Source organism: Chaetura pelagica, unplaced genomic scaffold (assembly GCF_000747805.2).
Source record: "Chaetura pelagica isolate M959 unplaced genomic scaffold, ChaPel_1.0 scaffold166, whole genome shotgun sequence".
NCBI lineage: Eukaryota > Metazoa > Chordata > Aves > Apodiformes > Apodidae > Chaetura > Chaetura pelagica.
Window position 1 is genome coordinate 3,149,385 of NW_009953758.1, and position 27,899 is coordinate 3,177,283.

At 38.7% G+C, this 27,899-nt stretch overlaps 1 protein-coding gene across 1 annotated transcript in view; it reads right to left on the reverse strand.

Annotated features, from left to right (window-relative positions):
- ZSWIM8 (zinc finger, SWIM-type containing 8) overlaps positions 1-27,599 on the reverse strand; it is a 61,697-nt gene extending 34,098 nt beyond the window's left edge. The window contains exons 1-5 of the mRNA XM_010000763.1: positions 27,435-27,599; positions 3,770-3,800; positions 3,018-3,032; positions 2,097-2,250; positions 842-936 (exon numbers count right to left, since the gene is read on the reverse strand). Coding sequence (XP_009999065.1) covers positions 842-936; positions 2,097-2,250; positions 3,018-3,032; positions 3,770-3,800; positions 27,435-27,599 — 460 coding nt within the window. The remainder of the gene's footprint in view (positions 1-841; positions 937-2,096; positions 2,251-3,017; positions 3,033-3,769; positions 3,801-27,434) is intronic.
- Positions 27,600-27,899: the final 300 nt, after the last annotated feature.

Consider the following 27,899-nt stretch of genomic DNA (forward strand, 5'->3'; position numbering starts at 1 on the left):
TTATTACAGTAGACAAAGGACTAGGTTAAATAATTTTGGATGCTTTATCCTAAATTCAGATAACAGCTCATGAGTCTGTTGCAATTTGCTTATCTCAATTATTATCTCCTTCTCTTCCTTCTCCCCAAACTTTTATAGTAAGAGTCCCTTTTATTCCCTTTTTGAGTGTCTTTATTTCACATAATGCATTCCTGTCTAACAGCTGTGACTGGAAAAGCCAGCTATATATATTATATATATTATATATTAATATTATATATATATATATATATTCTTTTTCACTTCAAAGAAGGTAATGAAAAATGTATGGTCCAACTCATTGTTTAAGATAAGATTAGTTTCCTATAATGATAAAACATAAAAAGAAGGTAAGTGAGGAGACACAATAAAATCCACTGTCCGGCAACAGGGATTTCCTTCTATCAAAATACTACATGAGTGGTTTTAATGCAACTCTTTTGCTACAAGAAGACTTCCTCTGCCATACATCCACTTCAGACAAGGCATTCATTTGACCGGACCACCAGAAAACCAAGTTCTCAATAACAAACTTAGGCATTATGGAGACAATGGCATTCTACACAGTTTTTTCCAAAATTGCTGAGACAGATTCAGGATCTAATTTTCAGAACATTTCTGGCTTTTCACTTAGATTCACAGCAGAGCTGATGTACGCTGAAATAAACATATTGTTTAGCTCAGGACACTACAAAGAACACATGTGGGAGGGAGTTTAGTCAAGGATGTCAGAAGAGATGGTTTTGAGACATGGTCATACCACTTGCAGATGTGGTTTTGGGAATCTGAAATATCTAGAGATGTGAAGCTGCAATGCCCTTACCAATCTGCAGAGGGTCTTTGACAGCCCTCACCCGAAACAGCTGCTCCCCTCGCTGGAATTCATCTGCGCTGCCATTTGCCAAACATGAGTACAATCTGCAAGAGGTACACATAACATAACAAGATCAGTCTGGTTTTGAGAAACTTCACAGTATTATCTTCTTGCATTCTTTGTTGACATGACTTTTGAAAAATCATTACTATCTTCAAGATGAAGTCCAGCTCTTCTCTGCCATTTCTCCAACCATAAAAATCATTAGTCCCTTCCTAACTGGGTTTGTGTATAGCCACTGGAACCTGAGGCTCTGAAATATAAATTCATTCAGAGTCTAAAATTAAGCTTTCATATACTGTATAATATCAATTCAAGGTTCAATGTTAGCATGCCACTGAAAAACTCCTTTTGCTTCTAGATGAGTTACCCACCTGATCAAGTGAGGTTTCTAAACACCTGTGCTCATCAGAATAAGGAACATGTACAACCAGCTGGCTGTCTCTTTTTCCCCCACAGGTGATCTTACAAATTACTTCAGCACATCTGAAATTACCTCCTCCACCTGATACCAGAATATTAGATGAATGCATCTAAGATCATTCTTTCTAAAAGAGTGTAATATCACTACTTTGCAACAAAATTCTGCATGCACAGTTACATGGGTAGGCTTCCTATAGTATAAAAGCTTCAGCAAAAATGCTTGGGTAAAGTATCTAAAAGCACAAAGTATTTGATTAGGTGTTCACAGAATTTATGTGGAAGCGTAAGAAATATAGCAATCTCCCTGTCTATATCTACTCTCATCACTGATGTACTCAGCAAATTCTGATTCTCCTACTACAATCAACAACAGGCTTACATAGCACATTGAGCTAGCCCTCCCTGGCATTTTTGGAGCCCAGTTAAAGCTCTGACTCAAGCAACAGATTCAAACTGGAAAGAATACTGTGCAAGATTAACATAAGGACAAAACTCTACAAGCTAGTTACTGTCAGGCAAATTAAAGGGTGCATTTATTCTCCTATCATTTACACACAGAACCCACATGTACATTCTTTTCCTCAGACGTAAGCAGGACAGCTCATCCTGAAGTAAAACCCCATATCATGCCATAACCCACAGTAATCCATCCACGTATTATAAAATGCACATGAAAACAGCAGAAGCAGCACATATACAGGACATCAGATGGACAAATATTCTCCTCTAGTGAACAAAACTTTTACTTAAGCATTGATGAAATAGAAATAGTATACATTACCTGATATCTTCCTCATTTTCTGGGAAACTCCAGAAAGCAATTCGAAGCTGCAGTTGCTCAGGCACTGGAGGATAAACTTTCTCCACCACCTCAAATGGAATGTGAAATGCAACCTGTTTTGCAGACAGTTCCACCAATGGGATCACCAGCCCATCTAGCAAGACAAGAAATAAAATGCAATTAGCCATTCAGAGAATAAAACTCATTAATGGTTAAAGAGACAGGAGCAGGAAGCTCTTGCACTTTTTCTCTTTTCTCACCAAGTTCAAGGACCAATTGTGATAAACAGTAAAAGGCAGCAGAGAAGCTATTTGAAGAATTGCCTGCTAACTTTATGCTTGTTTGCAGCACCCTGGGACATGGGTACACATTCTCAAAAGAACAGTCCTTTAATCAGGAAAACTACATTCACCTAGCAGACATCTGTCCTGGTTTGAGCCAGGATGAAGCCAGTTTTCCTTTTTACTAATTTTTTTTCCTTCAGTGAGCTTTCTTTTAACTAGCAACACTCTGTTCTAACTAAAACTGGTAAGACAGTGGAATGTTTTTCTAACTGCTGGGTCTTCAAGGTCGCACCTTCACTCTGCCGACTCAGACACTACGGGGAGATCTGTGACCCCCCTCCCCCCCCCGCCGTATAAGGCTGAGTTAGACAGACAGCAAAACTGGCCAGAGATATTCCATTCCATAGATCTACGTAAGCTCAGAGGAAGGTCAGAGATCACAGAAGACAACTTCCTTCCTGCTTCTTCTCCCCTTCTCTTCCGTCTATGGCCGGCATCCGGGGAGGACTCCGTCTATCCATCACCGTCGACCCTTAGGCTCAAGCTCTCCTGACCCTCCTAACTCTCCATCTTCTCCAGCAGCAGCTCCAGGATTTCTCCGGACTGTTCCAGCTCAGGGGAGTGCTGTGGGAGTTGCTGGGTGTGGGGGAAGGTGAGAGGATTTTGCACATACCTGAACATATTTGTATATAATTGTATATACTTTCTTATATCATTAGTGTTTAATTAAAGCTGTGTAGTTTAGTTTTCAATCCAGCCAAGTCTCTCTCTTTTTCTCTCTCTCCTTCCCTACCTGGGTGGGAGGGGGAGGGAATCGAGAACATTGTTGTCAGACCTGAGTCAAACATTGACATTAGTGACTTGAAATTAGTCTTCAGAGAAAACTGAAGCCATTTAGTGAGATTTAAGGTAAACAAATATATTTCTGTTAGAATATGGCAGCAATATCCTGTGAATGCCAGGTGAATACACAGAGAAGAACTATTACAGTGTATATGCACAAGACATTAATGTAAAGGTTATCCAGAATCCTTAGAATTGAAGTTTTTTGTAACATCAAGTATTCAGCTATTTACAAGATTTTAAATAGTGATTTTATTCCCCTCACCACCACCTTTTGTATATGTCTTTATATTTCATATTTTTGGGCTGACTATACTGAGCCCGTAAGAATCTCAACTGAAGGCGCCAAGAGCTTCATACAAACACATTTAACCATCACCTTTATAGAAAATTAACTCCCCTTTTACTGCTTTAAAGTGCAGATGAAGATTTATTGTCATCAGACTATGGGAGCCTTATGTTTCTGCTTCACTCTGAGCTAGATTACACTCCACAGAAAATGTCAGACCTGTCTCATTTGCAAGAACCTCACTGCTTTACTAAGATCACCTCCTGATCCAGCAGCCTTGGTTCCCCCCTCTTCCAAACCCTGTTGCCAAGAGCCTAATTAATTCTGTTTCAGATATTCGATGTTATGTCTCATCACCTTCCTAAACAGCTTCTAAAACACCACTAGAAGCCAGAATATAAACCAATTTGGCCCTCAGCTTTTCCCTCCCCACCAGCCTCCAGGCAACATATCAAAGGAAAACTTAAAACCTAATGCCAGTGAGCACTTGCTCACCCTCTGCCTAGAGATGCCCTCCAGTCTCAACAGCTGGGAAACAGATAGGAAGGGAGAGGGCTTTGAAAGTGCATGCACACAGCAAAGCAGCCAACATCTCCCCCAGTACTAAGCCGACCTCCCAAATGGAAGGATTACATAAATATGGAAAGAAAAAACAGTTTTCTAACATCCACATTTATGATTTTTTTTTATTGCAGTGAAACCAGATCAATGAGGCAGCATTCCAATCTCGCAGATACCGTCAGTCTTTCATTGTCAGCATTGTTTCTCCACCACCAGTGACTTCTACAGTGCTTTAATCCCATCCACAAATGTGAGAGCAGCAGACTGTAAAATGAACAATGGTGAAAAAGTGGAGTGCCCCATTCTCCACAGCTAGCAGATAAACAAAATTGTGGCTGAAAAGTAATCTAATTTCAACTTTTGACAACCAGAACAGGTGTAAAGCTTTCATCAAGTCAGTTAAAAAAAAAATACTGTTTTTAATTAGTCACAAAAAAAAGCACATTATTTTTAATTAGTGCAACATAAATATCATTGCTGCTACTGCAGTAGCAGTAGATATCACAGAAGGTGCAAACTGAGGCACTTTAACACTTGAAATTACTTTGAGCAATGAAAGGAGAGGTATTTCTTGTGGGTTTAACTGCACTTTTTCTAGAGAGGCACTTTATTAAAGTCTTCCACTACACAGTATTGGAAAAGAAAGAACACCTAAACACCCTCTACAATGTACAAAATTCAAAAAAGACTTTAGAGTCAGGTAATACACCTGCACATTCTTCAAAGAGCTGCAAGCATGCAACCTGGCATTGCTTTTTACAAGGATTTGGTGCTGGGTATAAAAGTTATATTAGAAATGCCAAACAGACTAACTTGACAAAAAAAAGCAGCAAAGGCAAATGCATTCCCTTTATTATTCTGTTAGTACATCTCACTCTTAAAAGTATTTGACTTTACTGTTGCAATGGACTACGACACCACCAATTATTAGGTCTCAATGGTTCTAGCAGAGTAGCACGATCATTGCAGTTACACCCCAATCTCTCCATTACACCATATAGCTGTTCTCTTCAAGCTAAACTAAACTCACTCAAGAAGAATACTTTGTCAAGTGTTACTGAAATTACCCCTCCTGAGAAAACATTTCTTCCAAGAAAGAAGACAACATGAGCCCTCCTCATCTGCTCCAGTGCAGGTCCAGTGCAAGACAGCCAGCCTGACTGCAAGTTTTACACAGTGAACTAATAAGGTAACACATTTAACTCATTAACTGATTCATCAGCTGCAACTCTGTTAGTAATCATCAGCAGAAGACAGGTGGCCAATTATCTTGCATATCTACCAGCACAGAGCTTAGACATGTTCAGAATAAGGTGAAAGCAGTAAAACCTAGTAGAGAAAAATAATCTAAAAAACAGTAACTTCCTCTGTAAGACCATGCACTTTTCTAAAATGCTGAATTTTCTATAAATAGACATGGAAAAAAATAGAAAATAACTGAAAAGTAGAGTATAGTTTTTCAAATATACTTTAAGGGAAGGTTAATCCATGATAACTAATTTGGCACACAAAATTAAGTTAAACTGCCCTGAGTTTCAAGGTAGTAATCTGCTATGTAGCTATGGTGAGACACTTAGCTAGAATGTGACTCAGAGCATCAGAGGGTCTTTTCTCTTTAGGCCTCCTGTAAAATCAAATGGACAGTCTGAGTAAGGTGCTTAGACACTGAATACTCTCCCTTTCAGTCCTAAAGAGAGACCCATTCAAAAAGTTTATTTCTAGATACACAAATCCAGGGTTGATGAATTGCATACCTACTTGTATCAAAAGGTATTATCAATAAAACAGGTACTCTCAGGTTCTAGAATAATACATTTTGAGCAAGAAAAAAAAAAGGAAAAGTCAGCTTACAAAGAAAAGGAGAAAGGATCACAGCTTCTGACCAGAAAGCAAAGGTTAGGACAGCAAAGAAGACCAAAAATTTAGTATAAAAAGTTATTCAGTAGTGAAAACAAAGATGTGATACAAAATTGACAAATCTGCAAGATAAATATATCCAAGGGAGAAGATCTGTTTAAATTGTGGAGCAATACTAGCAAGAATCACTGCTTCTTCTTGGGAAGCAGACATAATGACCCAACCAGAACAAAGGAAACATCAAGACTTGGAAGAATAAGGTCACAGGAAAAGCATAAGCAACCTCAAATAATCTCACAGGTTAAATGACTAGCAAAAACCAGGTCAGGAAGGGATATTGAGAGGCTGCCTAATCTACACCTTCTACCTAAGAAGCAGGATCAAACAAATGTAAACCATTCTGAATAAATCATGTCTTACCTATTTACTGCCCCATAGAACGTGCAGCTTTGATGAGGACTATCCTACCCTTTTTGCTACTGATCTACATGAGTTACAGGGGGAGTTTTATAGCCATTTCGTAACAGTGAAAACTTTAGCATAGACATAATTATTCCTACCAGAACAACTACAACAAAAACCCTAACCCCAAAACAGCCAACACGAGCTATGCACACAAGCATGCATTTTCACCAATGGAAACAAGATCTGTGCCAGCCGGGCTTACTGACATACTGATGTATGTATAGCTACAGTGCTTAACCTTTCCTAGAATAAGGCAAGCTGTAACAAGTTGCAGCCAACAATTATTCATAAAAATAGATCATGTGCAACTGGGCTATTATCCCTTCGGTACAATAACTAAGTTTCCACAATAAACAAATAGAGAAGAAACTGCTTGAAAAATCAGTAAAATAGGGGCCATAAGAATATGAAAGTTATTAAACGGAAGTGAAAGATAAAACAACTGGGCCAAACACTGAATGTATTTGTTACCTAATTATATTATTTCCATTGGGTTACTTTCATCTCACATACATCTCTAAAAATAAACTATATGTACAAGTGAATAAATACAAATGCAAGTGAACAAATCTCACAGCAAGACACAAGACAGTGCAAAGACAGGACATTTCGCTTTTGCTATATATACACCTTAAGAAAAATGGTGTGTTAGGCTGTATTATGTTTTTAGAGATGGTTCTATAGCTCTGATTCCCCATCTCACATTTCCTCTCACCTTTCCCACTGGCTTCAGTCCAAAATGCAACAGAGCTGAACAAAGGAATACAATCATACACAGAACAAGGAGATAAAGAAAATTAGGTGAAGCACTTCTGATATCAAAAGTTAAACTGAGAAGAACAGTAAAACTAAGAGGACATACGCGGAGTGCAATCTTGACCAGTAAAGGTCATGCAAGGTGTTATAAAACCTGTTTCACAGACATAATTTAAAAAATGGTAAACACTACATTGCTTTTTACATTATTTACCAAGTAGAAAGATAAATCTCTTACTGTACAATGCACTTTAAGCGTTTCTGCTTGTTTTATTTAAATGCCTATTAGTAAAATGTGTCAAGTCACTGATATATTCTCTCTCTGATACCCCTTTAAACTAAAAAGTGCTGAGAACTATGAAATATGGGGAAGCAGAACAAGCATTACATTTAACTGTAACGTACCTAAAATAAAAACTCTTAAAAATATTTGGTTTCTTACTGTTTTCTAGTTTTTGTGCATTTCCTTCTAAAATTCTGCTGTAGGTTTTGTTCTTTTTTTCCTTTCTAGAAATTTATTCTGAGTTGATGTCCTTAAGAAGTACGTGCCAGAGAAATACATACCTTCAGGTCTCAAACTCTCAAGCAAACATTAGAAAACATGACCATTGTCTTGAACTCTGTAAATACTCAAAGATGAATGCTCTGAATGTACTTTAAAAAAAGTTTCCCAAGGTGAACACTGCAAAATGAAACATTAGCTTTTTAATTAAAAATGTACGTTAAGTTAAAATAAATGGGATCCAAGGTATTTAGGTCATTACTTATACCTCTTTACTTGTTTTTCTTCCATTTTACTGCATAATCAACATCCCATAAAAAGCAACATGTTTTTTTAAAAAATAAACAAAATTTATCCCTGAACTGAGGGTACGACGCATAATGTGTAACAGAAGCATGTTGCAAAAGTCTAAAATTAAGATATTTTATCTTCCCTCAGAAGCATTTCTCATCCAAAGCTCTGACCACAAGACTCATTAACTTAAGTTCCCTTTAAAAAGAAGCATTCAGTTAAGAGTCAGAACTGATTCAGTGGGTTACAGACACATCACCAGCAGCTGGCTTTCTGTCACATTAACATTTTGCCCAGGTAGGTCCCAGCTCTATGAAATCATCAGAAAGGGAATATCTTCAGAAGTGTTTAAGTAATATACTTGCAGTCTATATAAGCAGCAAGGGTACATTTCTGTCTGCTTACTGGTTTGTGGCTTATAATTTCCCAGACTTCAGGCAACACTGTATTAAAAAAACCCACACATCTATAATGTAATAGTACAAAATACACATACATGGTGGAATATTAAGAGAATTGTTAAATAGTCTTGGGATTCCAATCTTGAGAGCAAATCACACTAAGCACAATTAAATGTAAGCTTCATGATGCACTCACAAATGAAATGGCTATGTTTTCAAAGAGGTGAAGGAACAATTTTCCATCTGAGTACAAGAGATACTGCAGCCATTCTAGTCTGTGCCTGTAAGACCTGGAACATATGAAGACTTTACTTGGAACATACGAAGTACTGAACCACAACCAACAAGCTCCAGAAGGAAACTAAATACATCAAAAAAGCAACTGAAAGAGTCAATATATTTTTAAGCATAGAGAAGAGAGAGAAAATACATAAAAGCACTTAATAGAAGTAGTATTAATCTTTAAACACCCATGCCCAAATGGGCCCAAGGTAGGAGAGAGAGGATTTGGGAAAAAAGAGTTAAAACTAAATTGAACAGCATGAGAAACTTTGGTTATAAAGGTTCACACGTGAACTGCGGGAGCAGATATGAAGCCATGCCATGTAGTAAAGGAAAGATTAGTTAGACATAGACTGAGAGCAGACTATCTAATCAAGTGCATTAGATAATGAAGAAAAACCTCCCTCAGTATGACTTATTTTCAGGCCTGTATTCTGATGCTTAAAAGTAGGAACTCATTTCCCTTCAAAAATCATCACTCTCTGGGTTGTAGAGTCTTTTCAAGCCATGTAGCTGGTCTCAGTGTGTTGACACACACACATACACATCACTGATTGCTTCATCACAACTAGAGCTAATGGGTGCTCTTACGGCAGCCCAGCAGACATGCCAAGTACTGACTACGCACCAAGAACGAACTTCCTTGCCCCAGATACAATATAAGCAAAGAAACCAAACTGGCAAGCCAAGGGTTGGGGACCTCAAGACTAAACCAAAACTCTGCAATGCCAGACCCTGACAGGAACAGACACAAGGAGCAGCCCCCTCGCATCCAGTCCTGATCTAGCTTGACTACATGAAGAATGAAGCATCTGAAAAGCTGAAGACATGGTGCAACATTAAAATATATACTTCCAGTTGACTTCAATTAGCATTCCTCTGCTTCAGATTAATAATTCCATGCCATCTTACACCGTAGGGAAAAAATCCACAACATCCTTTGTAAAAAACAAGCAAACCACAGTGTTGCTAAAAAGTAGTTTATTTTCCTTTTACAGATTAAGGAAACTCATGAGAAGACACGTTTTCCTGGTTCCTCAACTATCCAAGCAGTGTCACTCTTAAGAAAACAAGCAATTCCTTTACACTGGAACACCTGCTTTACCAAGTTAGAATAAAGTTTCAGCTATTTCCTTCTCAGATACTACCCGCTCCAAACCAATTCCCTGCAAAACACCTCTGTATTCACAAAACCAGCTGCAACAACAAATGGAGAACAGTAGAGTCTGGATTAAAAAGCCTTTGGTGGAATTTATCTATGCTAGTTTTTCACATGCTATGACAGACCAAGAAGGCTAGATAAGAATAGGGATCGAGTGATGGAGAAAGTATGCTAAAAATGCTGCTGCTAATTGATCAGGCTTGCTCGGAAAAGATGACTGGAAGGAGCATCTGCACTTGAGGACTCCTTTGGTTGTTTTCTCTCAGTGTTTTTCTATGTTTAGAATATCCACATACTCACAATAGACTGTCAAGTGCAGCTAAACTGATTTAGAAAATCAGGAAGGACAGGGCACTCTAATGCAATCATGAGGTATTTCAGGCAGTTAGCCACAGCAAAAACTGCAAATACAGCTTTCTCCACTAGGGTTTGTACAGCACGATGATGTTCTTATTACACAAGAATGAAAACAAAAATTAAAAAAAATATATAAACACATACACCTTCATACACACTTTGATTTTATAGCTGAAAACACAGCCCTGGAGAGAATTAAGCAACCAATAATGCAAAATGCTCCAAAGAACAAATAAAAATTCAGTTAGAGTTGATAGTACATTGATTTTCCCACACAGGATAAAGCAAACAAAAAAGAACTATAAGGGTTATTTGGTTATAATTTTCTGTTAATAAAAAGATTCACCTGAAAATTTGAATATTACCTTCCCTACTGTATGTAAAGAGTGCTTGAACTCTAAGGATGGAAAGTTATCAACTAAATGTCTTTTTAAAATTTAGGAACAGGTCTGCTTCTGATTAAGACCTGGGGAACTGGGAACTACAGGTTATTCAGTCTCATCTCTGTGCCCAGCAAGATCACAAAACAGACTGCCCTGGAAACTATAAGTGACAGTCAACACGGCTTTGCTGGGGACAAATCCTGCCTGACAAATTTGATGGCCTTCTACAGTGGGGTTACAGAGTTAGTGGATAAGTGAAAAGCAAATTATGTAATCTACCTGGACTTGTGTAAAGTGTTTGATGCAGTCCCACATGACATCCTTGTCTCTAAATTGGAAAGACATGGACTGGATGGATGAATTGGTGGATAAGGCTGAATGGCCACACTCAAGTAGTTGTGGTCATCAGCTCCATGTCCATTGAGCCAAGGATCAGTGACGAGTGGGGCTCCTCAAGGGGCAGTACTGGGAACAGTGCTGTTTAACATCTTTGCTGGCAACCTGAACAGTGGGACTGAGTGCACCCTCAGCAAGTTTGCCAACAACACGAAGATGTATGGTGTGGTCAACACGCTCGAGGGAAGAGATGCCATCCAGAGGGACCTTGACAGGCTTGAGAGGTGGGCCAGTGCCAACCACATGGAGTTCAACAAAACCGAGTACAAGGTCCTGCACATGGGCTGAGACAAGCCCAAGCAGAAATACAGACTGGGCAGATAATGGATTGAGAACAGCCCTAAGGAGACGCTGGTTGATGAGAAGCCGGCAATGTGTGCTTGCAGCCCAGAAAGCCAACAGCGTCCTGGGATGCATCAAAAGAAGCATGGCCAGCAGGTCAAGGGAGGTGATTCTTCCCCTCAACTCTGCTCTTACGAGACCCCACCTGGAGTACTGTGTCCAGTTCTGGAGCTCTCAACACAAGAGGGACATGCAACTGTTGGTATGAGACCAGAGGAAGGCCATGGAGATGATCTGGCTGGAGCACCTCTCCTATGAAGACAGTCTATGAGAGAGTCAGGGTTGTTCAGCCTAGAGAAGAGAAGGCTCCAGGGAAACTTTACAGAAGCCTTCCAGTATCTGAAGAGGCCTAAAGGAAAGCTGGGGAGTGACTTTTTATAAGGACATGTAGCAATAGGACAAGGGGTAACAGTTTTAAGCTGAAAAAGGGTAGATTCAGATTAGATATTAGGAAGAAACTCTTTACTGTGAGCATGGTGAGACACTGGCACAGGCTGCTCAAGGAAGCTGTGGGTGCCTCCTCCCTGGAACTGCTCAAGGCCAGGTTGTATGGGGTTTTGAGCAACCCAGTCTAGTCGGAAGTGTCCCTGCCCATGCAGGGGGGTGGAATTAGATGATCTTCAAGCTCCCTTCCAACCCAAACCCATTCTCTAATTCTCTTGTTTGCTGTTTTTTCCTCCTCCTCCTCCAGAGCTACTATCCCCACAAGCTTACTATTGATATTACAACCCTAAGGGAATCAGTGTTTACAAGACTTTCTTAGACCTCTGATTTCCCCACCTAGAATTATACAACTCTATCTGGATCTCATAATAATTTTGCAGCAGTGAAATTACACTGAGAATAACGTCAGGGTAGCAAATGCAGAGATATACAACACCACATTGAAAGCAAAAAGAACTGGGGGGAGGCCAACATCAGCCCTAAGCCACAGAATGACATTTTTATGTCCAAAATAGTTGAGAAGATGAATAAGCAACAGAATTTTTTCATTAACGTTCAATGGTAAGGCTGATGAGATTCATAGCCAAAAAACAATAAAAATATAAATCCCAGATGGGCAGATTACCGTCCAGAATTGGAAACCTCATGCTTAACTGCAGCAACTATTACTACACAAATTCTGTTACAACCATCATAATAACATTTTAAGAATGGGGCTTTTTTTAATCCAATACAAATAGGTTAGTTTTATCACACGAGCGTGTCCAATTTACCCCCAAAGTCTCCACCATCTACAGCAAAATCCAGAGCACAGAGTCAAATCTCAACTCAATTTGATTTCTGAAAATTGTTTAACACAACATCACAAATAGCTCATACAAGAAAGTCAAAATATTTAATGGATCAAACTACCTTTTTCTTACTGTGTTTACATTTCACTTCAAAACAAAAGAAGTATATTATCTGACTGGCTGCATAAATATATCCTGGCACCATTACTTCTGTCTCCAAGATGAAGACATTTCAGGAAGCAAAAATTGGTTTCTTCTGTAAGGCAGAACTTAAAATACATCAAAATGTAAAAAAAAATACTAATTTTTTATTTTGTACACAAGCCCTGTAGATTTACAGAATACACTATTAAATCACATTGTGGATTTGGAGTGGATGAGTGGGTTGTTTTTTTCAAGTGTCAGTAATTTTAAGGCTTGCAGTTCCCCTTTTGTTCACTTGGCTGATTAAAAAAAACATTTCTGATAAACCTGTTCCACAATGGTTTTCTGCACTCACTGTCTGCGTGCGTACAGAGCTAAAAAATCCCACCAAAAACTATCTGACTTAACTTTACTCACCTGTGAAGAAATGGCATCACTATCATGCTAACAGTAAGCACAGGGACTGCATCCCAAAATAATTTGTGTTACAGAATCTTGGGACCTAACAGAGGAGAGGTCCCACATACTCAATTCAACTCCTGCTGTTTCAATCTTAGACTGAGTTGAAACTACTTTATGTTTACGTTATTAAAATGCCATCTTTTAAATCATAACATGTTCAAGTATTATGACAACTCCTGGTGACACTTCCACAAGATTTCATGGGCATAAAAAAGCCATGCAAAAAGAACACTGCTGAGAATTTATGATGCAAAGCAATAACTAAGAGATAAGAGAACTAAAATGTAGAAGATGCACAATGTTTGTGTAAGGTCCAAGAGTCCTAACCCACTAGGAGTTTAAATCAGTAAGAACATGCCAAAATCCCCATAGCCACATCCCAGCTTTCTCTAGAGTAATTAAACAGTTCTTTCTGTTAGCAAAAACCTTCCACAAGCAGCGAAGCCTTCTACTGCTTAAGAAGTGTAAAGAGTGGACAGAGAGATGGATTCAGAACTCGCTAAACAACAGAGCCCAGAGGGTGGCGATCAATGGTGCAGAGTCCAGCTAGAGACCTGTAACTAGCAGAGTTCCCCAGGATTCAGTGCTGGGTCCAGTCCTGTTCAACACTGTCATCAACGACCTGGATGAGGGGACAGAGTGTATCCTTAGCAAGTCTGCTGATGACATGAAGCTGGGAGGATTGCCAGATTCACCAAAAGGCTGTGCAGCCATTCAGCAAGATTTGGACAGGCTGGAGAGCTGGAAAAAGATGAACCTAAATGAAGTTCAATAAGAATAAGTAGAGTCCTGCACCTGGGAAGGAACAACAATGTGCACCAGTACAGATTAGGAGCCAACTTGCCAGAAATCAGTTGTGTAGAGAAGAACCTTGGAGTCCTGGTAAACAAAAAATTATCCATGGGACAGCAATGTGCCCTTGTGGCCAAGAAGGCCAGTAGTATCCTGGAGTACATTAAGGAGAGTGTGTCCAGCAGACCGAGGAAGGTTCTCCTACCTACCCCTCTACTCTGCCCTAGTGAGACCACGTCTGGAGTATTGTGTCCAGTTCTGGGCTCCCCAGTACAAGAGGGACATTTACTTGAGAGAGCCCAAGGGAGGGCTATGAGGATGATTAAGGGACTGGAACATCTGTCTTACGAGGAAAGGCTGAGAGACCTAGGGCTGTTTAGCCTAGAGAAGAGAAGCCTGAGAGGGGATCTTATTAATGTATATGAATATCTGAAGGGTGGGTGTCAGGGAGGAGGGGCCAATCTCTTTTCAGTTATGCCCTGTGATAGGATGAGGGGCAGTGGATGCAAACTAGCACACAGGAAGTTCCACCTCAACATGAGAAAAACTTCTTTACTGTTAGGGTGATGGAGCACTGGAACAGAGTGGTTGTAAAGTCTCCTTCTCTGGATACTTTCAAGACCCACGTGGATGCATTTCTCTGTGACCTGCCCTAGATTCTGTGATGGTCCTGCTCTGTCAGGAGCGTTGGACTCGATGATCTCCAGAGGTCACTTCCAACCCCTACCATTCTGTGATTCTGGAAATTTGTGGGGAAATGGTTCTTTTTTCTTCCCACACTCTCTCCGAATGTGACTTGTCTCCTGAGAATCAGACCTCTCAGCCTTGTGACACATGGCATAAGAACCCAAGACACATGGTGAGTTGAACATTCTGTGACTGCCAGACTAGCTACTCAGATCATCTTGTCAGACAATCCAATACAACTTTGTCTGGAAACTTCCACAAAATTATTCAAAAACATTCTTTCTTCCCACAAAACACCAGTGCCTGCTATAAGCCGACTGCAAGAACAGCCAGAGGAGAAATTGTTAACCTACGCCATAACTGAATCAATAGGAAGAAATTACAGTTCAAGCAAGTAATGTAGTACTAGCATTACCAAGGGAAGTCTGGGGTGCTTAGCACTTGCTGAGCAGACCTATGCCAGAAGAAAAAGGCCAGTGCTTTCTGCTATGGGACTTTCTAGAAAATGACACAAGAAACAGCTTCTTATGGCAAGGAGGCTACAATGTACATGAAGATGGAGGCAAACTTCTCAAGACACTTTCTGGGAGCAGCTGCTTGCTTGCACCCACCCCAGCTTCATCCACAGTTTCCTGTGTCAGCAACATTTTTGGAGGCAAAATATCTGAAGATATTCTCTCTTCAGAGCAGCCTAAGATATTAATAAGAAAAATAACTACCCCTGCCATGTTATTTCTCCTTTCATCACTGGTAAACATGGCTACAAAAGTTTTGATATGCCTAGTAAATTTTAATTGCCAAGCAGACAACCTGCTGTGTTATCATCCCATAAAGGTCCTCTTGCAATTAGTAGACAGATGAACACATGTGAAAACTTTATCTGCACTCCAGAAGTCAGCTGGCTGAAGAACTGATTTCCCTTCTTTCTTTACAAACTTGTCTTCCTTATGTCCTTAAAGCATCAGAGCTACAACACACTTACTATATTTCTAGATACTACTATATATAGAAAGATACATAAACTATGTATTACTATAGTAATAAATATATTTCTACATATTACTATATATATAAACCAGGTGTCTAGAAAGAACCCACTTGAATCAAGTCCTCAGATATTCAGGACAAGGCAAAGGTGGAAAGCCAGAGTCATGTTTGGGACCCAAAAAGACATTTGATGGGGGAAGGGAGGAAAATAAAGATGAAACTAAAATCCATTTTTTGGTTTCATGACTCCAGGACAGAAACACCAGCACATTCCTCTATCACTGAACTCTTACTCCTAAGACCCTAGCCACCCATGTTCTGCCTCATGGTTCACAGATTTTGTTGCAAACATATACAACATACCTACAGAAAACATCTGCTGTGAACAAATGCCAGAACCTCACCAAACACAAGTCAAATCCAGATCAGAAAGGCGTATTTTCTATTTAACTCTATTGCTTCTTCTACGCAATATGTGAAAATCTTCTGCACAGGACTGTGCTGATTAAACTGGAGTATTTGGTATTACATGGATGCCTTATGCCAGATGAGATCTATTCATGTCTTTGTAAGCTCTGCATCTCAAGAGCAAAACGTCAGCAAGCTCTTTTCTCAACTCTCACCCACTCTAACATGCCTGAGATCACAAAACTGTAATACTAGCATTAGGCAGGCAATGCAGCATTCTCAACTTGATAACCTCCTCTGGAAATTCAGACAAGAAAATCCTTAATCCAAACACCCTTCCATTTCTCTCCCCCCACAAAATAATTAATTTTTTAAAAAGAGCAGCCTGGGCAAGCAACCAACAGCTGTTAGAAATCCTAAAATGAACAGCAGATTTTTGTTAAACACGACAGACAGTGCTACAAAACACCGTATTCATGCCAGTGCTGGCCAAGGTTTCATAACAAATTGGGCAGCTTGCACTTAGAATAACTCTACAGCTGATGAAGCAGATCAGCTTCAGGCAAGTCATTTCCCCTGCACTGCTACTCCCTACTCTCTCAGCCCCATGCAGAAAGCACACTGCGTAACTGGGATTCTGCATTCAGAGCACAGACATCAAACGGGTTCCATTGCCTGAAAGCAAGGCTCAGGGCTACCAGTTATTCCCACTTCTACCCCACACAAGGTATTTTAAAAGGTCAGAATTCAAAATTATCTCCAGAGGTCTGTGACAAAAATCAAGCTACAGAGACCAAGAGGTACCAGGTATTTTTCTGAATGTAGATGGGACATAAACACAAATCAAAAACACTGCATCACAACTGAGTACCTATCTCTACCAAGATATGTTTTCAGATACTGAAAGAAGTCATACAAAACACCACAACTTCTGGTATTTAATGAGCTGCTCTCTACCATTAGTATCCATCCTGAAGTATTATATACAAAATTAATCTCTAACCAGCTTTTTTCCTGTGTCTAAATCCCAGAGCAGTATCACTTGGCCTCCAAAACAAATGCACTGGCAAACAGTGAGGAGCTGCATTACTGAACATACCAGACTGAGATTAGGCCAGTTTTGTTGGGGCTGATGGTAAAGTTATTGTCTGAAAAGAACAGATCAACGATGAGGCACTCTCACCTCTAGGGTAAAAAAAAATAATTAAACATCTGTCAGGAAGAAGATACTGCCTCTTAATATCACCATGAGGAAACCACTAGAGGTTTAAAAAACTGTTCCACAGGCAGAAGCCTAAGGAAGTCAGGTACCTAAATGCTTTAGAAAAATAAAATATTACCCAACTCCTGTTTTTAACTCCTTTGTTTTTGTAAAAATCTCCCCAAATCTAACCCCAGGTCTATGACTTTACATGAAGTTACAGAAACCACTCCACAATGCCCCTCAAGTTCTAGTTTCTCCCGCCGCAGTTCAAAGGTGCAGCAAAGCAGCCCTTAACCAGCCTGAACTGCTGCTGCAGGACACCGACTTCCAAAGACAGTAGTCCTCAGCCTTCCTCAAGCTCTCCACCCTGCAGCAATTACATTTCCTCTCACTCAAAGTAAGACATCCATCTGATCATTTCTTAGTACCCTACAGTTGGAGCAAGATCCTTCCTAACAAGAAATAAATTCTCTTCCATTTCTCCCTCATCACCTATAGAAAGAACAAAAGGGGAGAAACAAAACTGCGTACCAAGGAATATATGAAACAAGCAGGCAGCTACAGAACATTTACAGAAGTAGAACTAGTAACAAGCACATATATCATTTTCAGTGCACAAAAATTATAGGAAAAGCAGCACTGGATATCTGTGGTTAACTACAGCCCATTTGCTTAGGCGAATGCATAATATCCTCCAAGATCTCTCCAACATCAGAAGACTGAAGTGAAGTCAACTGTCTTCTGAAAATGTGACAGAAGTCTTGAAACACTGGCTGTTCACACACCTGAGAACGATAAGCATCTTAGATGACGCCATGAACTACTGCTTGAAATGTAATCAATTAGTCAATGAAACCTTCCAAAGGCATTTTGGGTCAAATACAACTAACTTTTCTTTGTCATATCACTTTCTCTTCAAGCCACATGTGAAAGTTACATGCAGGTGTAAGTTACAAATATTTTCTCCTGGCCCATGTTGCTACCCTTGGTCAATAAATTTCCTGCTGCATTTCCCTTTTTTGTCCATCTCAGCATTTAGTGACCTAAATCTAAATTAAATTGCACACAATGCACAGCAAAAACTGTAAACAACAGAAAATAATTACTAAATTATGCCCTATAGACTTCAGAAAGGTATTAGAGTCTCAGAAAAAGTTGTCATTTCATTTCTGTGCCTATTAGTTACATACTAACCCACCAGCAGGATCACCATCAAGCTTAAATGTCAAATACTTAGAATAATTTTTATATCAGCAATGAGTGTTTTCTAATAGCATGGACCTTGAGCATTCAAGCCATCATCAAGTTATTTAATTAGCATCCAACATGGATTAATAGGGATTCATGTTGGTACGTTTTCCACAGGGTGAGACAGATGCAAATCTACCAGGTACAGGGACATTAAACAGAAAATAAAAACATTAAAGGCTAAGTCTTGAATATCACAATGTGTGATAGATGAAGTCAGGCAAATGTGAGCATATATTTTGAGATCAATAAACCTAAATTCCTACAAAGAATTGGACAGATTCCGTGAGGTCATACAATACTCAATATTCTTAGCTTCCACAATTTTTTTTGTACTTCAAGAAAGACTCCTGTCCGATACATTGACAAAAGGACAGATTTTTTTCGTACTCCCTCCATCTTACCCATTTATTCTTTCCTCTTTTTCTATATGCCAATCCTTATCCCATCTGAAACAGAAGCTTGAAAGCTCTACCATGTATCTCCTAGCCACAAACTAAACCTAGTAGTAAACAGAAAGGTACTAAAGTCATTGAGACATCAAGAAATAACACTCGGGTCCCCTACTTCTAGTAGCCAAATGAGGATGTTAAGAATTTGTTTAAAGACACTATTCCTGCAACATTTTCAGGTTTCCTTCTTCTATGGAAAGAGAATGTCTTGACTTCCACTTTTTTTCAGTGCTAGCCACACACCAACAGAAATTTAGGATTCTTAAGACTTTGTGACAGCAATCTAGAAACACTAATAAAGAACCATAATAGCAACAATATTTTATTAAAACCAGACACTTTCCACAGCTTCACTTTTCTCAAAATATGCCATTCTAGAGGATTTTAAGTAGTAGGTATATCACAGCCTGACCGAGTTCCTTTGTTTCATTATTTTCAATGATGGTATATTCCCAACTGTATGGAAGCAAATGCAAATGAATTAAGCATAATCAAAACCACAGAGTTTCCACATGCCTTGCCCATAACCTTTAAACTACCATTAAAAAAGTGTGCTCAAAGACATAATTTTCAGTATTTTCTGCTAAAAATGCTAGGCAACTACTAAGTGGCACAATACCTACAGTCTTGACAGAACTTTACTGCCATTCTATAGGCAAAGAAACAAAGAAGAAAGGATGCAACAAAACCCACACAAATCATGAGGAGTATGAGTATCTTCTTGTTGGTAACCCTGTATTTATTGCTGGAGACCACAATACTTCAAAGAAGGCAATTTAGAAATGTCTGATACAGTATTTTGAAATTAGAATCAGTATTTTAAATATTTTTATATTATGCATCACTGCTCTTTTAATACTTCAAGAAAAATTCTGGCCTAATATTTTAGCTAGTTGATACATATGTGTTTTGAATTTTACTTTTTCTGGGTTTGGAAGGATGTTACAAACAGAAGGAGGAAGGAAGGAGATTAACAAAGCAGATTTAAATAAAGTTGAAAAGTTAACTTTTAGACATGACACTTTTAAATTACTCTTATAACTGCTTTAGAGTCTTACAATTAGAAAGGTGACAGAAAAAAGTTGTCGCTCTAAAAAAAGCAACAAAATCTTAAAGACATCCTTGCACATTAACAACTATAGAATAAATTGGTTTTGACTCTTTGGAAATGTTACTCAAAGATATAAAACCAAAACAAAACAATTACAGATATGCTAAATACCAAGTATTTACTCCAAAAGTTCATTACAGTATGTAAAACATAATTTGAAGCTGTACATTCCTTTCTTCCTCTGAAACAAAGTACTGTACAATACCTAGGACACCAGATAATTAAGAAGAGATGGTCTCTGCTCCCAGTTTTATAACTGGTTTAAGAGATGTTGTTAAAATCACTGACGGCCTTTTTTGTTCCCTCAAAGGTATACTGGGAGGAAGAGAGGTTTTTTACTTGTATGTTTAAAAGACTACCCTACTATTTTTGCCATTTGCTTTCATTTTCATTTCCTTATTTCTGGTTTCATTTTCCTTATTCTTAGCATTTAACTCTATGTGATACCCTTTCCTCAGCATACTAGTATAAATTGTATTACCCAGCAACCACAGACTATCAAGAACTTGACATGGACAAGAAAGCTCTCACCTAATCACCAGACTAACATTGATATGTACGTTTTTCCCTTGAATTCTATGTGAGTTTAAAAATGTGTAAGGACAATTTTGTTATACTTAGTAGCTAGTAGGGTAACTTCACTATATTAAAAACCCAGACTTAATAACCAAGCAAAGATTCAGAAACCAGGCTATAAAAAAGCAACTTACTTAGTTACTCTACAAAAAAAAAAAAATAATAATTTGAGTACTTAAGCCATCTATAATCTACAACTTTTAATATTTTGAAATAAATTAATTTACATTTCATAGAATCATAGAATCTTAGGGGTTGGAAGGGACCTCAAAAGATCATCTAGTCCAACCCCCCCTGCAAGAGCAGGGTCACCTAGAGTACATCACACAGGAAGGCATCCAGGTGGGTTTTGAATGTCTCCAGTGAAGGAGACTCCACAACCTCCCTGGGCAGCCTGTTCCAGTGCTCTGTCACTCTCACAGTTAAAAAAGATTTTCGGATATTCACCTTGAACCTCCTATGCTCCATTTGCTTAAAAATTAACGTCACCATAATCATAGAATCACAGAATCACAACCTTTTAAGCTGAAAATAAAAGCTGTTTTAACATATTATTCTGAGTAACATACTTAGTGAACAAAATATATTTGCATTTCACTGTAGCATTACATTTGCTGAGATAACCACCCACTTCAAACCTGAAGTGCAGCTTAAGAGGAACCCTGAGATGTTTTGTCCTCACTTTGTTTTTATTGCAGGACAGAATTAGGTACCTACACATTATAAAATAGAGATATAAAATAAAACCTACTTTTTAGCAATGAAGAATAGGCCAAAGGAAAAAAAAAAAAAAAAAAAAAAGAAGAAAAAAAAAAAAAGAAGAAAAAAAAAAAGAGGCAAATAATGAAAATTATAGGAGACAAAGGAAAGCACAATCCAGAATCCAGGATCAAACCTGAATTATTATCCTTACTCCCAAAAGTAAACATGCCATAGAGAAGAATAACCCCTGTAGCTGCAGTCAGCCTGAAATGCAAATAGAGCATCTGTGATCTCCAATCATCCAGCAAGTCAAGGATCAACTCAAGGTGAAAGGAAGGAGAAAAACACAAAAAGAAAACTCCAAGGAAGCCAGGAAGGAAGATGAGTAGAAAGATGCGATGGGAGAAAATGAGAAATTTCCCAGCAGACATTTTCCAGTAGAAAGATGAGACATGAAAAGAGGGAAAGAATGTGAAAGACTTTTTACAGGGGAAGAGAAACTTATCTGAAGGAAGACGCCAGACGATCACAACAGAGTTGAAACTGGATTGGTCATTTAAAATCTCACTAGTAAAAAAGCATCTTTTCCTGATAGCTTCTTTATGTGGTTTCTCCTGTATACATTTCTGAAGAGAGGAGTACACACATTCAAAGATCTTAGGTATAGGAAAATGTAAATAAAGAGACAAATGTGTGAGAATCATTCAACTTGTCATCCTTCCAAGACAGAGGTATGACTGCATTGTGATACCACCTTTTCATTTAGTAGAAACTTCTAGACCACTTCTGAAATCTACATTCCAGTTCTAATGCAGTACATTTAATTATGCCAATCAATCTTCATAAATTACTGTCTCTAGAGCTGCTCTGTGGTGTCTTCAGCTCTAATGAATCAATGTCCCCTTTTGCACACTGTATTACAACCCATTAAGTCCCTTCCTCAACTTTAACTTTTGCTTCTGCTATATGGCAAGTCAACACTATCTGCCACTACTGAAAAAGAATTTAAAAGTAGGTGAAATTCACATACTAGGGTGAGAAAATATGGAGAAATCTCATTTCTAATAGCATCTAAACCTTTACTTTCACGTTACATTTACTCTTTGAACAGCTGATCTCTTTTTATTTCATAAGCATTTGTGGCATCTTCTCACCAACATTTGTATTTTTTAAATTCTGTTACTTCTATAAAGAAACTCATTAGGGAGTTACACAATACTTTTGCTCAGCAGTTACTGGTTTGGGTTTTTAATATTACTGGTTAACTTGGATATATTAAAACAAATGTATTTGGGCTGACAAAACAGATTTGTCATGTGTTGTACTAAATTAAAAAACCAAAACAAGATGCATTATACCTGTACCTACCTGAAATGTGAGCTGATACCATAATCTCCTTCTTAATACCAGAAGCACATATAAAGTAGAAAAGAAATCAACTGTAACTTTAGAATGTTTAGTAATAGCCTGTAACAAAACAGCAGCAAACCACACAGTCTTCATTTCCACCTTCACCAGACACAAGGAGAGGAAACAATTTGGATGATAACATTATTATCTGAAAAGAGTAAGAATCTGAAGAGCACAATATGAATCTGAAAGAGACTATGTGCTTCTCTTGCTGTTTTCTGCAGTTACTGCTTGAGCAAGGGTTAACTTTCATTTATTGAATAGTTACTGGCAATCCTGAGGAAGAAGTGTTGCTCTCTAAGCCATTTATTCTTTATGCATATAAATGAATTAAAATCAGTTGCTGTCATTTTACCAGTGTAGACACTGCTCAGATTTTGATCATGCTGTCTGTCTAAACTGATCATATCCTCACCTTAGACCCTTTCTATTCTCTGCCAATGATTCCCTCTCTATGGCTTGTATTTCTGAGGCACTGTGCCGCCCAGAGCTTAACACTGTGAGCACTCCTAACAGTTTGGAAGAACATAAACTGTCTGGGGCTGGATAATAAGAGCATTTTCTAGGAGATCGCTGCCATTTTCTGAGACATCTCAGTTAAGCCCAATACAGTGTGCAATGGTTCAAGCTCACAGCAAAGGGAAAAAAAAAAACAAAACCAAACAGCTTTCTCACTAGCTGTCTATTGAAAATAGTTTCAACACAACTCATCAGCATGCTTCCAGCAGAAGCTGGTGTGAATCAATAAATACAAACTGAGCAAAAATATTGTGAACACACTATTTAGCAATCCTGCAGTATTTATGGAAACTTCTTAAGAGTTTGGTAAACTTTTACACTTCAGAAACTGTAAAATTGAAAGGGCTAAGGGTGGGAAAGAGCTCAGAACCTTTCAAGAAGAAATAAAGCCACAGGGGATTTGGAGAGATAACAGGCATACTTGAACTTTTACTCTAAGACCACTGCCACAATAATCCTTATCTGAGGATAACTGATAACAAAACATTTGCAGAAACACTAGACTTAGTGCAATTACCAATGAAAAATACAATTGTTTATAAAGACAGGAAGGGAAATGAGGGGATTTCTCAGTGGTTTCTGGGAAAGAGAACACTGTCCAGAAAAGTGGGAAAAGGCAAGGGGGGCATTCATTGGTAGAAAGGTAACAAATTTGTGGAATGTAATTTGATATGGAAGAAAGTGAGTTACAGCCACAAACCAACTCAGGGAACCGAATGATTGAGAATACACTGAAAGGATGTTGTTCTTCAAAACATCCATACCTTGACTCCAGCGCTGAATGCCCTTCCTGCCCAGTACAGCTGAAAGCTTCTAATCAATGATGTACACAGGCAATGACCAAATATCAGTTACATGCATTACCTCATTCAAAATGAAAAAAAACAGGAGCAAAACCAAGCAATCGAAGCAGTCTAATGTGAGAAGAAGTAATTTCTAAAATAAACATTGAAAATTATTACAGGACTCTTGGTATTCCCAGAATTTATATGTTTTGCTTAAGTTTCCTCCCGAATTTCAGTACAGCTGAATCAGTGGAAACTGAGTAGAAAAAAAATAGAAATCTAAGGGCACCCATAAAGTGGACAGAATGCATCCCTCCTTCACATTAGCAATTCCACATTTAAAGAGAAAACTTGTTTCTAGAAAGTAATACAAGACGACTATAAAAGGACTTCACCACAGTGAAAATTAAATGAGGGAAAACCAACCAGTTAAAATTCTTCTGATGTAACTACTCAAGATACAAAATTGTATAAAGAATTTGGTTCCAAGGATCGTATTAAAGAAAGTCAGACATTTTTCTCCACCTTTCATCATCTTTCTAGCAAGCCAGTAGGGTGACTGACAAACAGTTGAGTAACTCAACTTTTTGGTGACCCTCTGCAGTGAATATTGCATATTTGCACAAGCTACTTCAAGTCTTATCATTAAATGTGCAATACACATAATAATAACATTAAAATTACCCAACAACAAAACAAAAAAGTTGCAAACAGTAAGAAAGCCATAACCGGGGTATGTGCAGGTACTTGCTTTGTTTGTTTGTTTGTTTAAGAAGAGGACTCCCCAGTCAACAGCACTACCATCAGTTTCAGGGGGATTTTCTTCAAGCTAATTAATGAAGAATTGGATGCTCAGAAAGACAAACTCAAACCAGTTGAAAAAGCTGGAAATCCTTTCTATTACATAACTTGTAATACTGGCTGATTCAAAATCAAAACACAGGCTGAGCTCCAAGCTGGAGGAAAAGGCTAACAGAACATAGTTCCTCCTGTTAGCATTTAACTCATTGCCTATCCGCATTTTTGTTTGCATAGGCCACTGCAAAATGGTGAACTGTGGAAATAAAAACACAAAGCTCAATGCAGAACGAGCACATTCGAGAAGACCCACTACACCTGACAACCACAGGATCCAGCAAGTTCTCAATACAAACTGCTTCAAAAAGAAGTGTTAAAAATAATTAAATTGGTACTGGAATTCTAAAATCCAAGGAGATCTCAGTTGATGACAGATCCCTCATCAGACCAGAGTTGATGAAAACACACTTTGTACAGGAAAGTCCTTTCAAGTGTTCCACATTGGTAATACCATACGTGACTTCATGAGTAGATAAATAATTATTTAGGCAGCAAATCCATGCTCACATACTTCTTAAAATAACTCTGACCAGACCCTGGGAACTGCCAGCAAATGCATGTAAAGCAGACAACAGTATCCTTTCAGAATTACTCTCTTGCTAAAGTGACACTTCTTTATAAAGGAATTAAGTCTCTCTACACATAAAACCTAAAATATATTAAGCAAGAACAAGCAATACAACCCTTGCCAGAGCAGGCCTCCAGAACCCAGAACAGCAACATCTCAACGTGGTGTAAATAATTACAATTATCACAACAATAATGTTACCTATTGTTTTTCTCATGTCAGGAAAGAGACTGAGGGTTACAAATATGCAGAATCTACTGGAGTGATTTTTAATTTTGATGCAACAGGTGCATGACAGTAGAGAAGGCAACTGCTGCTTGCTTTTAATTTGGTCAAGAGAGCTAAAGGAACTTGGCCAAAACCCAGAAAAACATACAACCATACACTGAGCCAGTGGAAAACAGTCAGCTAAAAGCATCTCAAAAGTTGAAGAAAAAACGATTGTGTTTTCAAACATCAGCTGGACCTGTAAATCTGTACAAACCAGTTTTATACATCTTTGCCAAACTACAGGTGTCTTCCTCCAGCAGTATCTTTTAAAAACTTCCACTTCAGTCCAGCAACTTAACATATGCAAAAAGACTTGAAGCAACACAAGTTCATACATTATGGCCCTGTGCCCAACACTTCCTTCTATAACTCAGGATTTGTAGCTTTAAAAAAACACATCACCAACGTTGTCCCTGTTCTTTACACCAGCAGAACGTTCCATACAAAAACCAATGTGTCCCAGCAGTGTTATCCCAGAGAGCTATCCAACCTGGATACATATTCTGCATTTTTCTTTCTCTCTTCTTTTGGGTTAGTTTTTTTTTAAAGTTTCCAACCTACACTCAACTGTAACCCTGACTATTCAAGAGACACAGGTGGTTGCCCATCTTGCACTAGAGATCATTCTCAGATTTATTAAAAATGTAAAACTTAGGCAGCACTGGAAAGCAAAGTGTACTTTCTGGTCCTAATCCAGTGATGAGTGAGCATTTGTTTATAACATAACACAGCCAGATTTCAGCACAAGTCAATATATATTGCATTCTCTGTTCAGGTAAGGCAAACATTCAGAAAAGAATGAAGTTTTGCAATTCCAGACAGAGAGATATTAATGAGGCAGCTCATGGTCATGAAAGTCAGCAGTAATACGAAAATTACTGACACTGGATTAAAAAAAAAATACAGGAGATAAAAGAAAGTGAAGAAAGGACCTGTGCAATTTCTGTTAACTGTACGTCTGGCTCTGCTTGGTGTAAACGCCACCTGAATTCTAGGGTCAAGACGCATCAGGGATAACAGAGAAACTGTTTCACTTTTTAAAAAAATCAAGCTAAGAATTACAAGATACATGAAAGTTTTCAATAACTTGCAATTGCTAATTTTATCTATTTTCCTGTCTGCTATTAAAAATAAATCACTATCAAAAGAAAGTAAATACAGCTCTTGCAACAGACACTGTAGTTTGCTGAGTTCTTTATGAAGTCTTAAGGCCCCCCTTGCTCTACTACTACAAAAGTGAGTTTGCTAATTTACTAGAAAAGTGAAATATCAATAGACAAGGAAAAGTGACTGTTCTGTACAATTATGGTTTACATGCCTCTACATGAGTAATTTTACAGCAGTTACAAAAACCTCCATAAAAACTTTCATGTATTTCAATCAAAGCAAGCGGGAACGTATGTACAGTTATTCCCAAGATATTTGTACTTTGTTTATAGAAAACTGATCTCAGAGTTCCAAGAGTAAGCCCAGAAAATCTTCTCAGAACCGCAGTACTACAATATGACAGAGCACATACAGGTGAAAACTGGTCCAAAAGACAGCTTTGTCTTATGATCCCTGGTGAAATATCGGTTACCATGTCTGGTCAAAACCTATTCTGACAATGACCCTACATGTGGCTTCCTTTTGCAGCTCCTACATTCCTCCTGCAGATCGCCTCTACCCACCAACCCCCACTGCCCCACACCTTCCACAAGCCCAAAGAGCATCCCAGTTAAACTGGGTGACCTCACCTTTCATTTTGACAGTGGGGGAATTGGGCCCAGCTGATTGTTTCCTCCATCCTCTCCAGTTCTGGCAAAGGCTCTCTGCCTCAGAGATGAAGGAACAAAGAGAGTCTTCTTCAAAGCGATCAGAATCTTCAAATGAAAACCTCTCCCCGTCCTCCCACTCTGCGAACATGAGTTCCATCACATCCAACGGGCGACGCGGGGGAAAACAGAAGAAAGACAAAACCAGTGCTGTTGACGTTTAACAGGTGGATGGACTTGAGGGCCCCTGCAAGACTTAAAATCTCAATTCCGATCCAATCCCCATACTAGAGTACCAGGAACACTAGAGCCAGCGCTATCTGAGGTGGGAGAAGCAGGAAATAACTCAGGGGAAGCTCGTAAAAATTCCAGAAAAAAACCCTCAAGTTCTTCAACAAGTTAAAAAAGCGCTTGTGCCCACAGGACGAGCCGGAGGCGCCGGGCCGGGCCGGGCCGCGGG